Here is a 13,760-nt window from a genome sequence, read left to right on the forward strand (position 1 = left end):
CCGCACACAAGGGATCCCAGCTTTTCTTGCAAAGGAAAATTAAAAAGACTCTTCATGAAAGAAATAGCACGAAGATCAAGACTGAAGTAGAAACATCCCATCCTTAATCATTATGGATCTCAGTCCTTTCCTTCCCTGCTGCTCCAGCCTCCTGGAGACCAGAGCTGCGGGCCAGCGCGGTGAAGGGCAGAGGTGGGTTCTCACGGTGGCAAGCTGTCCCCACAGACTCACTGAGAGCAGGGACTCCCGGAGCTTCTCCACAAAGTTCTCAGGAGGAAAGATTCCGAGGGCAGGTCTGTTGATGAATGTGCTCTGCAAAAAAGCCAGGAGACCAGCAGTGACTTCTCAACCTGACCCAGCTCCCACCCACCAGCGATGCTTTTCAGAGCAGATGTGTTCCATGCTGTGGGGAATGATATAAATACTTCCCTGCGTTTTTAGAGAAATCCACTAGGATTGCTCTGGGTTTAAAACAAAGTGTCAATTTCTTGGTTGGGATATTGCACTATCACTAGGTAAGATGCTACCATTGGGGGAAACTGGATAGAAAATACACGGGACCTCTTTGTACTATGTTTTGCACCTCCCTCTGAATCTGTAATCTTAAAAAAAAAAAATCAGAATGATTGAAAAACAAAAAATGGACGATAACAATTACTGGTGAGAATTCTCATTCATGGCTGGTGGGGATGTAATGTGGTGTGGCCACTTTGGAAAACAGGTTGGTAGTTTCCTATAATGTTAAACAGACACACACCCTATGACCCAGCAGTTCGCTCCGAGGTATTTACCTAAGAGAAAAATGACAGCATATGTCAGACAAAGATGTGAATGGATATGAAGGTTTGTTGTGGCTTTTATCTTCAGTTGCCAAGAATTGGAAACAGCCCAAATGTCCTTCCACTGGGGAAATGATAAATAGACCGTGGTATATGCACACCATGGAACACTGCTCAGCAATGAAATGGAACAATCTACCCACACACTTAACAACACGGGAGAATCTCAAAGTCACGATGCCGAGTGAAAGAAGCTGGAATCAGAGGGTCACCCACTGTGGGGCTCCATTCCTATGACATTCTGGAAAAGGCAGAACTTTTGGGACAGAAAATAGCTCACGGCTGTCAGGGGCTGGGGTGCGATCGACTACCCATGGGCTCAGGGGAATGTTTGGGGAGATGAAGGTCTGTGTCTGGATTTTTTTGGATTGTGGTTAAAAAACAAGTAACATAAAATTTACCATCTTAGTCATTTCTAAGCATATAGTTCTCAGTAATGTTAAGAATATTCATATCGTTATGCAACCATCATCACCATCCGTCTCCAGAACTCTTTCATCTTACAAAACTGGAGCTCTGCCCCCACTAAACACTGACTCCCCATTCTCCCCTCCCTCCAGCCCCTGGCCACCAGCATTCTACTTCCTGTCTCTGATTTTGAGGCCGCTAACCACCTCAAATAAGTGGAATCAAACATTATGTGTCCTTTTGCGACTGGCTTATTTCACTTAGCATAACGTCCTCTAGGTTCATCCATGATGTTACAGCATACGCAGATTTTCTTTCCTTTTTTTTTTTCTCCTTTCCTTTTTAAGGCTGAATAATACTCCACTGTATGGATATGCCACATTTCCTGTATCTGTTCATCTGCTGATGGACACTTAGGTTGCTTCCACCTTTGGGCTACTGTGAACAGTATGAACATGGGTGTGCAAATGTCCGGGTTTTGACAGTGGCTGTACAATTATGCACTTTTTAAATTTTTAAAATTTTTTTTAATTTATTTTTTGGCTGCACCGCGTGGCTTGTGGGATCTTAGTTCCCCGAGCAGGGATCAAACCTGTGGCCCCTGCAGTGGAAGCGTGGAGTCCTAACCACCAGACCACCAGGGAATTCCCAGATTATGCATTTGTTGAAACCCACAGAACTGTACCTGCAAAGGATGGATTTGACTGCATGTGAATTACACTTTAATTAAAAAAAAAAAAGCGGGGAAGAAAAGAGGCTTCAGTAGCTCTGCAATTTCTACATAGAATGAGCCTTAGGAGAGCAATCTGATGAGGGAGCTGGTTAATAAATGAATGAGCTGCATATGAAAAAGCAGTGTTAGAAAAATTCCTCCCCCCCCCCCCGCCCCCCGCCCGCACCATTTTGATAGATGTGCGTCCAGAGAAGGATTTCCCTCTGTAAGGAAATCAACCATGCAAGCCTGACGCTAAACAGACACTCGCTTCTGATACCCAGGAAAGACGGAGTGTTATTTACAACAAAAAAGAGAACCACTCTAAATGACAACATTAGGTTAACTAAACGAAGGCGCATTAACTGAAGGTGATGTTGTATTGCCGGAAAAATGTCGTGTAAAAAGAATGTTACAATTTTACTTTAGGGTTCACTGAGTGTTGTACCTTCTATGGGTTTTGATAAATGTATAATGATGACACGTGTCCACCATTATGGAAAAGACACAAATGGAAATGCAAATGGGGATAAGAATAGAGCGGTCCAGTGCCTCCAGGTCTAGCCAGTGCCCCCTGGAAGGCTTGGGAAGAGTCTGGGAGGGGTCTGTCTGCTCAATGGACAAGCAATGAGGTCATCAGGAAGTGGATTTGGGTAATAGAAAGGGATTGTACTAAATGCAATGCAGCGTACTGGATTGGATTCTGGGGACCAAAATCATGGACACTAGTGGAAAAACTGGGGAAATCTGAATAAAGTCTGTAGTAGGTAATGCACCAACGTTAATTTCTTAGTTTGGACAAGGGTACCGTAGAGAGGTGAGGTGTTAACCTTGGGGGAAACTGGGTAAAAGGTAGATGGGAACTATCTTCACAACTTGTAAATCTGAAATTAGTCAAAAATAAAAACACTGAGTCTGGAATTCCCTGGCGGTCCAGTGGTTAGGACTCGGCGCTTTCACTGCCGAGGGTGCAGGTTCAATCCCTGGTCAGGGAACTAAGGTCCCGCAAGCCGAGAGGCACAGCCAAATAAATAATAAAAATAAAAACATCGAATTAAAGAGTATGGAAGGTTTGATTGAGCCTGGGATTTGGAAACTTCTCAGGCACCTCTCTCTCTCTCGGACTCAATGGTGTAATAAACTCAGTGCAAATCCAAATGGGGGCATCACCCCATCGGAGGAAACCCAAGGATAGGGAGGCCCCAGCACTCATCCTTCTGGTGGCATTGGGATTTGGCGTGGCCCACTAGAGTTCATGGCAGGCTCATACCTCTGTTGCCTCTTCTTCTTTGTGACCAGCCGGGTGGGTCTAGGATATGCGGTGGAGGGAGTTAACCGTTTTCATTGTAGAGCCGGGGAAACTGAGGCCCAGAGAGGTCAAGCATCCTGCTTCAAGTCACACAGACGGGAAGGGGCAGAACCACGACTCAAACCCAGGTTTGCTGACTTCAGATCCCACCCTCTGCCAGACGCCGCAAGCAGTCTCCACCCGAAAATGTCAGTGCTGGACATGAGTTTACTTGGCACAGCCCAGAGACCTTGGGTGGCCTGTGGGGGCTGCCGAGGGGCCTTTTGTTTTGGCTTCAAGGTATTAATGGGGCTCCAAAGAAATCAAGCATAGCACGAGATCAGGGTGGAGGCGAACTGCCATCACTGGCAGCAGGGGAAGCGGCTCACAGAGGGGATGGCCGGGCTGGCAGCGTGACTGCCTATCTGGGCCCAGGGAAGATGTGGAGGTGGTACTCCTGTTTGGCAAAGCGTGATATTCATGAAGAACAGAAGATACCTGGGACTTTGGGTAGCAGAATCAATTGAGGACAGGTTTCTAGAATCCTCGCCATCAGACCTGCTGTAGCGGGAAGAGAATGAGCTTTGGTTTAAGTGGCTGTGCAACCTGAGGCAAGTCACTTAACCTCTCTGGTCTTTAGAGTCCTCATTTGCAAAAATGAGGATCCCTTCTTGGGTGCTCAGAAGGAGCCAGTGGGAAAACACAACATACAGATGAGGCAGGAGCTCAGTCTTGAAGGACAGAATCACGCAGGTGAAAAGGCCTGGAGGTCACACTGATGTCTCAGCTGACCAGGCCAGCTGCCCTCCAGCCAGCCTAGCCAAGGTGCCACGGATGTCAGTCGGCACTCATCACACATTGCAATGATGGGGCATGTGCAATGCCCAATAATTATTGTGTAACCTGTGGGCAATGTAATGAGATGGCCCTGGTGACATAAGAAGTTCTAACTGGAACCTAGATATTGGATCCAGGTGACACGGCACATGAATAATGGATGATGTGTTTGGGGTACAAAAGGGTTGATAAGCCCTTCTCAGAACTTCAATGACTTGGCAGGAGCCTGCCCAGGACAGGTAAAATACCTTGACCACCACCTGAGCGCATTTCCCGCTAAGAGTTTGGAAGACCCAAGATGTCAATCAACGGTCATCTGGTCTGATGCCCCAGATATACTCTGCTGAGCCTGTGGCGGTCAGCTGTCACTTCTCTAAGGTTGTGCCGGTCCCCGTGCCCTCTGCAGGACGTCAGCACAGACTGTGATCTAGACCACGATCCAGACTACGGTCTAGATGGTGATCTAGACGGATCTAATCTGTGATCCAGACTGTGGTCTAGACTGTTCTGGACTGTAATCTAGACTGTGATCTCGCCATCAAATCCAGCACCAAGGACAGTGCCCAGCACATAGTAGGCACTCCATCCATCAGTAAGGAAACAGATGTCAAGAAGTGAGGCTGAAGAAGCAGAAGCCAGATCACAAAGGGCTTTACACTTGCAGTGGAGGAGCTGGGATGCATCCTGAAGGCAGTAGGTACCAGGAGAGGGTTCCAGGCACAGCGCAGCTTGGAGGGTGGTTTGGAGGAGGTGAGAATGGACGTGGAGGTGGGAGGGAGTGATGAAGAGGGGCTGTTGAGGAAACCCCAAGTGGAAGTTGGGGGCAGAGCCAGGACAGGCCCAGGACTGGGTGGGAGAAGGGAGGATGGGGGGTGGCATCCAGGTCCAGGTTCCGGGCAGGATGGGTGGGGGCAAGGCATCCCCTGAAATCAGAATCCCTGGGCCTGGAAGTCACGTGCTGCTGGGCAACTGTGCCTCCGGAGGCAGCTGACACTGCAAATGTGTCTGGTGTGTTTGTTGACATAGTTTTTTAGCACCAACTGCTGAGGCATCTGGGATCCGCAGAACGTTTCGAAACAAAGCGGGGCTCTGAATGTAAACACACGCCTGGAGCCACCAACGGGCCTCGCCAGACACCCTCCGGAGGACGCGGCTTCTGCTGGAGCAGCCCCTAGACTTGTCAACTAATTGGAGGCGAGAGCCACGTCCAGGCCCCTCCCAGGCAGGCACACCCACAGGTAAAGAGGACCCGAGTTCTTTCCTATTATCTTCTGCTGTTCAGATTCAAGGGAAAACGTTTAAGACTGGATAGTCGGTTCCTGACGTGGTCGGGCTCTCAGTCCCCCTGCTTTTCTTTGATTTCCGTTTAGGAATCACACTTTGTCATGTGTGGACACGTATGCCACACCTGAGAAAAATGAAAGCCCCAATGACAGGCAATGCCCAGGAGGGTGGGGAGTGGCCGGAGCTCTCACACTGCTGGATGGAGAAGAATTCCCACCCCAGTTTGGAAAACTGTCTGGCGGGATCTGCTGAGGTCAACTGTGTGCGCTCCCTATGGCCAGAGACGGACTGGCCTTGTATCATGGGACGCGTGAATGTGCCATCGAAAGACACACTGGAAGGTTCACAGTAGCAAGCGACCCAGATGCTCATCAGCGGTAGGTAGGATGTTAACTGCAGCGTGTTCACACAAGGGAATGATTAGAGCCAGGAGGATGGATCCTCTGCGGCTACCAAGGATGCATCTTCAGATGGATTTTGAGTGAAATAAGCCAGACGTGATAAAGGGCACAGCCGGTACAATTCTACTCATGTGCCGTTAGAAGTAAGGGGAGTGGTCGGCCTAATTTGGTCTGGGGGAATAGGAACTGGGTCAGGGCATGTTGAATTCAGTGGGGGTGAAAAGCATCTTACCCTTGTGATGTAGAAAGCACAGACATCTCTATGGTGCTATCTACATATGTAGATAGCATATCTACATATCTACGTATGTACCACATCGTATACATATATACCACACACCATAGGTGTGTTGTAGGCACAATTATGAAGATGCCCCAAGAAGATGTCCCAACCCTCATTCCATCCCCGGGACTGTGAATATATTGGCTTGGCCAAAAAGTTCGTTCGGGTTTTTCTGGGAAAATCGCAATGAACTTTTTGGTCAACCCAGTATCACATGGCAGAGGGAACTTTGCAGATGTAAGTAAGCTTCGTATTCAGTTCAGAAAGGAGACTGTTCTGGATTTTCTGGATGAGCTTCGTGCAACCACACAAGCCCTTTGCTAAGGGCAGCGGCAGAGAGAGGGATTGGACCAGCCGTTGCTGGCTTGACGATGGAAGGACCACGTGAAACAAACTCTGCCAATGACCTGCCCGAGCCCCAAAGCGGATCCTCCCCCAGAGCTTGCAGCTAAGAGCTGACCTCAGCTTCGTGAGCCCCAAAGCAGAGCACTCAGCTGAGCCGGCCAGACTCCGGACCCACAAGATCTGTGAAACCATAAATGCGTGATGTTTTAAACCCCTAGGCTGGCAGTAGTTTGTGATGGCAGCAACAGGAAACTAATGTCTAAAGAGGCTCCTTAAGGGAGTGATAATTGAAAAAAGAAAGTTGGGAAACACTGGGTTACAAGGGAACATTCATTCAGCAGTACACTCAGCATGTAGGCATGTCTCCATGTGTGTTACAGCCAGTGTCATCAATCATCAACGGCGCCCACAACAGAGAAGAATCTGGCTCCAAATGTTAACAGTGCCGAGGATGAGAAACTGTGTGTCACCTGCCCCCTGCCTGCCACTCCAGTCATACTTGGGTCCTTCCTGGCCCTCTCTGCTCCGGCTGTGCTGTCCTCTTTTGTTCCTGAAGCTCTCTGCTCCTCTCCTCCCACCCTCCTCTCCCTGCACGGACCACTCTTCCCTGACCCCCCGGCCCCTCCATCCCCAAAAAGCCCAGCTCCTGTGGGTTTTATTCCCAGCACCTCCTCTAGCTGCGTGACCTTGGACAAATACTTAACCTCTCTGTGCCTCAGTTCCCTCCTCTGTAAAACAGGGATAACAACAGTAGCTGCCTCACAGACTTGGCAATATTCAATCTGTGAAGTGCCAGCCACAGTGTTTGCACATATTATGCTCGTAACTATTGTTCATTATTATCATTCTCACTGTTTTTTGCCCACATAACACTGACTGCCTCGGTCTGTAGCACTTAGTATGTTTGCAATTCTCTACTTATGTGTGTGGCTAACTGGCTGCCTCCATGGGAGCAGGGCGTTGTGTTTTTGCTCACCCAAGGCGTACCAAGCGCTTAGCGCATAGTATGTGCTCAATAAATATTTAAGGGATGACTGAAGGGATGGACTATTTCCAAAGGCTGCCCCAGTGATCCTCTGAATCTCTGTGAACACTGCATAACCCGGGGACTCACCACATTTTGAGGCTGTTGGATGAGTTTCATGAGAGCAGGATGGTTGTAACCTGGGGAGGGGAAGATATGGTTAGAGACCAGCATCGGATCCGGGGGTCCCATGCCCCTCCCTCCCATTGCCTGCCCCCTCTCTTCCCTTCCAACCCTGCAACTCTCTTTACACACAAAGGCCCATTCCTGGGACCCAGCCCAGATTCCCCTGACTCAGAATCACTCAGGGTGAGGCCCCCAAATCTTCCACTAGTTCTCTGGATGACTCTGATGTTCAGGTGGGAGACACACTGGACTAGACAGACAGTGAATGAAGGTTAAAGCTAACTCGGGACCAGGGTTGGGAGGGTTCCCCAGGTCTGCGTGACGAATTGCAAACGTGGTCCTTGCCTTCCCCGCTGGTGTCCACCGCTTGAGTCAAATCTCAGTAGGCATTCGGTCAGGGACTGAGGGAGGGAAGGATGCTGGCTGCACTCTGCAACCAGCACAACCGGTGCTGCCTGAACACATTTGCTCATGTCTAGCCTGGGCCTGCCACCCTGCGACAAGGCCAAGGATGCCCTTTGATTCCGCAAAATTGTTCTTCTACGAATTTATCCTACACGTGAATAAAAACCCATGTAGGGACTTCCCTTGGGGTCCAGTGGTTAAGACTCTGTGCTTCCACTGCAGGGGATGTGGGTTTGATCCCTGCCCAAGGAACTCAGATCCCACATGCCGCAGGTGGCATGGCAAAAAAAGACAAAACCCAAAAAACCTGTGTATACCTATCTTCATGGTGACTCGCCAACATCTGCAGGCTTGAAAGCAACCTAACGTCCATCAACAGCAGATCAGTTGTTGCCAGGATTAGCAATAATGAACACAAAGTCTCTTGCACATAGTAGATGCTCGATAAAATGGGATATTATAGAGGAGGGAAGAGTAAGACAGGCCCACACAGCACTGGAGCCAGATGTCCTGGGCTCTGCAGAGCCTTTACTGCCATTTACTGAGCATCTTTGTGCAGGGGGCTTTCTGTTCCTTATTGCTAATCCTGGCAACAACTTGCGCAGGAAGGCCAAGTTTGTAGGAGGCACTGAAGTCAGGAGACCAGATGCAGGACCCTCAAAGGCAGATGCCAAGTGTTCAGCTGGATAGATATTGGTTGAATGATGGAACAATGTGAAGATACAGTAACACAGGCTAGAACTCAAAACTGTTACAGATCAGAAAAGACATCAGTGACTCTTGGAGCAAGAAGCAGACTTTGGAGAAAAACCCCCAGTCTTCAAGTATCACATTTTTTTTTTATCATGCATATTTTGCACCTACTTTCTTTAAACCAATTAACTTTTTAATTTAAAGAGATTTACTTTGGGATTTCCCTCGTGGCCTAATGGTTAGGATTCCAGGGCTTTGCTTCCATGGCTCGGTTCGATCCCTGGTCCGGGAACTGAGATCCCCGCAAGCTTTGCAGAGAAGCCAAAAAAAAAAAAAGATTTACTTTTGAACGGACACTTTCTATCACTAGGGTAAGAAAGCTGCCCAAGGCTCTGAACCTGGGGCCTGATCTCCTCCATAACAAGAGATTAACAAGTGTAGATTCAGGTGTTAAAGACCCAGCATCACCCAGGGGAGACTCTCTCCTGACGGAATCAAAGAGTGAACAGATTTGAAAAGCCTGTGGTTTCACTCTGCAGGATGCAGGGAGCGTGGGTTGGGGCAGTGATGTGGGGACCAAGGGAGAGAGTAATTAACATTGTTCCTCTGCCTCTCCACTCCACCCCTCCCCCCCCCACTCACAGCTGTGCTGGGACCAAGGCTGGGGAGTGCTCAGTACTCAAGGAAGGAACACTCTGTGGGGCTTTTCCAACTGACCTTCGGCTAGAGGTCTTCCAGCTCTGACTCTTTATCACGCTGCCTGGGTATTTATGACTTTTCTGCCTCAGTAGATAAGGCAGTTTCAGGGAATCAAATTAAGCCACAGATGCAGCATTTCCTATTGGCTTCAGAAGGAGAGATGAAAGCTGAGCTGGCCCTCTGATCAGGAAATCCCATGCCTGGGCTTTTGATGCCATGGGCCCCCGCACTGCAGGGCAGGGGCGGCTGTCTGGGAGGCTGCTATTACAGAAGTCAGCTTGAGAGGCAGAGTCATTGGTTCAAATCCTGGGCTCCCTGGACAGCTGGGGGAAGCTGCAACCCCGTGAAACCTGGCTCCCTATCAATAAACTGGAAGTGATAGTAAAAGACCCGATGGTATAGGACGGTCTTAGGGATTACCTGAGATAACATGGAAGGCACTATGCCAGGCAGACAGTAATTTCTCAATAATTATTAGTTTAAAAAAATCATCTCGGGCTTCCCTGGTGGCGCAGTGGTTGAGAGTCCGCCTGCCGATGCAGGGGACGCGTGGTCGTGCCCCGGTCCGGGAAGATCCCACATGCCGCGGAGCGGCTGGGCCCGTGAGCCATGGCCGCTGAGCCTGCGCGTCCGGAGCCTGTGCTCCGCAACGGGAGAGGCCACAACAGGGAGAGGCCCGCGTACCGCTAAAAAAAAAATCATCTCAATGACTACAGATGTGGGAAAAAAGGTGGCCAGAGAGAGAATTTTTTAGAACTTCTGGTCTTTTAACAGCTACTGCTAGCCTGATCCTCCCACCCCCCCATAGAGATGCTGGCTGGCTGGGGATTGAAGCAGAAGGAGCCCCGGGTGGTTGTGGTGGGGGGTGGTGTGAAGGATGCAGAGGTTAGCTGGGAAGAGACTGGCCCACAGTCCCAGGAAAACTCGAGATCTTATCCCGTTCACTCCAACAGGATATGGAGAGAGGGTTTTGTAAATCTTGGACTCCAAATCGCCTTCAGAGGCCAAGGGATCTCTGAATGATGAACTTCCCCCAAACAATGAGTCATCTGCCAACGGTTGACTCTCATCCTTTTTTTTTTTTTTTTAATTTGGCCTCACCGTGCAGCTTGCGGGATCTTAGTTCCCCAAGCAGGATCGAACCTGGGCCTCCATAGTGAAAGTGCTGAGTCTTAACAGCTGGACCACCAGGGAATTCCCCAAATCTCTCTTTTTTTTTTTTAATTTTTATTGGAAAATAAAAATTTTATTGGAAAAAAAGGATAGCTTTTTTTTTTTTGGTATGATTCTTTTTATTTTTTATTTTCTGGCCACAGTGCACAGCATGTGGGATCTTAGTTCCCCAACCAGGGATCGAACCTGCGCCCCTGCAGTGGAAGCGCAGAGTCTTAACCATTGGACTGCCAGGGAAGTCCCCTATGGGAGTATAGTTGATTTACAATGTTGTGTTAGTTTCAGGTGTCCAGCAAAGTGAATCAGTTATACATATACATATATCCATTCCCTTTTTTTTTTTAAGATTCTTTTCCCATAGAATCTCATCTTAATGGGAAATAAATAGGTTCAAGGGACTGGGCAGGGGGAAAGCAGAAGAGGCATGGGGACCTAAAGGGGGGTCTCAGGGGAAAGACCCCAGGCGGCTGAGTGCAGGGGCTTGGAGGGGGGTGGGGAGCTGTTGATGGGGAGCCCAGGATGTCTGCCATCATCCACTAAGGGACAAGTTTCATCCGACGCTCAGCCTACAAACCAGCGGATGCCATGGGTAATCCATCGACCCAAGAAACATCGACCATCCGAGCTACAAACAGCAGCCACCTGCACGTGCCAATCAGCCCTGTCTGTCCCGTCTGCCATGCCCTCCTGCAGCAGCACAGCCTCGCTCTGGATGGCCAGGAGGGGAGCCTGGTAAGGCAGAGGCTACTGGTGCCCCTCCAGGTCACCTTTCCTAGGCAAGCCACCCCTCTCCCAGCTGCTCTGTGTGTGTGTGTTGGTGGGGGGCGGGGGCAGTGCTGCTAATGGCTCCAGCTGCTTCCTTCTCTGGAAAATTGCCCCTGGTGAATGGAAGCTGCTTCGCCCAAGAGATGACACAAGTGCTTCCCTCTGGCACCTGATGGGCAAGGACCGACCGGCCCAGGGGTACCAAAAGGCCAGCCTCTTTGCCTTGGTCTGGGACCGACTCTGGGGTGCAATGCACGCTTCAGAGACCCCCGTGGAATCAGGCTGTGGCTGGTCTCTGGCTGAGACCTCATCCTTCTTAATTTCCCCCTGCCCTCTGCTCTCTCCCTCCCTGCCCATTCTCCCAAGAGCTCTCCCTCAGTTAACCACTTGCACCAAATCCCTGCCTCAGGATCTTCTTCCAGGAATCCTAAGACTGCTGACATTGGACATGGGTTCACATTCTACCTATGCTTCCTCTCCAAGCTTTGCTCATCTACCTACAAAATGGGCATATGTACCCAGATCCATACTTGTAGGGTTTGGGGGAGGAGTAAATGAGAAAAGACATGTAAAGTCATCCTACGAATGACTTGTTCCTTTTCTCTGCCCTTGAGGGAAGTGTCTGGCTGCACACAAGGATGCACATCTTGGAAGGAGTGGCTGAAGTCTGGAGAGCCACAACTACACAGAGACAGAGGCTACATTCAGGGACTGATTTTCCAGCTCTTACCTATGGGGACAGAGGAGATCTGGGAATAAAGATCCAACATCCGGTTGCCATCCACGTCCACCAGGTAATTGCCTCGGCTCTCTTCGTAATTGCAGAAAAAGTGCACAGCTTCTGCATTCTTGGGGAAAGGAGAGACTGGATCAGGCTCACTGCAATTCCTTAGACCCTCAGTCTTTCAGGATTAAGCTTGAATTGATGAAGTAAGCCATGTCCTGCCCATTTATGGACACATGGACGGTATCTGTGGGTGCTGGCAGTGTTGGATTTTTTGCCCTGCTGGTAATTACATGGGTGATTTGCTTTATAATTGTTTATTAGGCTGTGGATTTGTATTTTATGATTTTTTTCTGTATGTGTTTTATATATCACAACAAAAAAGATTGAGATATAACTCTGAAGAAGATTCTGAAAAGTTAAAATGTATATAGTAAGCCTTAAGGCCTAAAAAATCTAAAAAATATATAGTGATTATGAAAGAAATGAAAAGGGTACACTAGAAGATATTCACTTTATGTACAAAAAATTAGTAGAAAATGAAGAGAGGAACAAAAAAGACATGAGACAGAGAGAGAATAAAAATAAAACGTTAGCCGTAAATACAACTACACCAATAATAACATTAACTGTGCATGGATTAAGCAATTCAACAAAAAAAATCAGAAACCATCAGACTGGCTAAAAAGATTCAGTTATATGCTGTCTACATGAGACATACTTTAGATTCAAGAATACAAATGAGGTTGAAAGTAAAAATATGGGAAAAGATATATGATTCTCACAGCAATCATAAGAAAGATGCAATGGTGTCTACTAATATCAGACAAAATTGACTGTAAAACAAACAAAATGTTCCTAGAGGTAAAGAGAGGCATTTTATAATGACAAAAGGGTCCATCCACTAAGACGACTATAAACATATAAGCACCCGATAACACAGCCCCAAAATACATGAAGCAAAACCCAACAGAATTGAAGGGAAAAATAATTCTCTAAGACTAGTTGGAGACTTCGGTACCTGGTTTTCAGCAATGGATTGAACAAACAGGCAGAAGATTAACATGAATACGCTCCAGATCAATAGATCTCACAAACATGCGTGGAACACCCCACCCAACAACAGTAGGGTACATGTCCCTCTCAAGCGCATGTGGAACATTTTCCAGAATAGACGATATGCTAGGCCATAAAAAAGGCTCAATAAATTTCAAAGGATTGAAATCACTCAAAATAAGTTTCCAGCCCCAACAGAATGAGATGAGATTAGAAATCGATAACAGAAAGAAGTTTGGGGGGCTTCCCCGGTGACGCAGTGGTTAAGAATCTGCCTGCCAACGCAGGGGACACAGGTTCGAGCCCTGGTCCGGGAAGATCCCACATGCCGCGGAGCAATTAATCCTGTGCACCACAGCTACTTAGCCTGCAGTCTAGAGCCTGCGAGCCACAGCTACTTAGCCTGCGTGCCACAACTACTGAAGCCCACATGACTAGAGCCCGTGCTCCCCAACAAGAGAAGCCACTGCAATGAGAAGCCTGTGCACTGCAAAGAAGCATAGCCCCCGCTCGCTGCAACTAAAGCCCACACACAGCAATAAAGACCCAACGCATCCATAAACAAATAAATAAAATTTTAAAAAATTTAAAAAGAAAGAAAGAAGTTTGGGAAGTTCACCAAAATGTGGAAATTACACAACGCACAAATAACCAATGAGTCAAAGAAGAAATCACAAGGGAAATTAGAAAAATATGTT

The 13,760-nt window shown here is 48.2% G+C and overlaps 1 protein-coding gene across 2 annotated transcripts in view; it reads right to left on the bottom strand.

Moving 5' to 3' along the window:
* Positions 1 to 13,760, bottom strand: part of ABAT (4-aminobutyrate aminotransferase) — a 93,389-nt gene that overhangs the window by 18,447 nt on the left and 61,182 nt on the right. For both annotated transcript variants that reach the window (XM_022552188.3, XM_089896185.1), the window contains exons 5-7: positions 12,013 to 12,130; positions 7,512 to 7,561; positions 232 to 312 (exon numbers count right to left, since the gene is read on the bottom strand). In XM_022552188.3, the coding sequence (XP_022407896.1) occupies positions 232 to 312; positions 7,512 to 7,561; positions 12,013 to 12,130 (249 nt within the window). The remainder of the gene's footprint in view (positions 1 to 231; positions 313 to 7,511; positions 7,562 to 12,012; positions 12,131 to 13,760) is intronic.

Source organism: Delphinapterus leucas, chromosome 15 (assembly GCF_059928025.1).
Source record: "Delphinapterus leucas isolate spDelLeu-1000000601 "Yukka" chromosome 15, BTC_Dleu_Yukka2, whole genome shotgun sequence".
Classification (NCBI taxonomy): domain Eukaryota; kingdom Metazoa; phylum Chordata; class Mammalia; order Artiodactyla; family Monodontidae; genus Delphinapterus; species Delphinapterus leucas.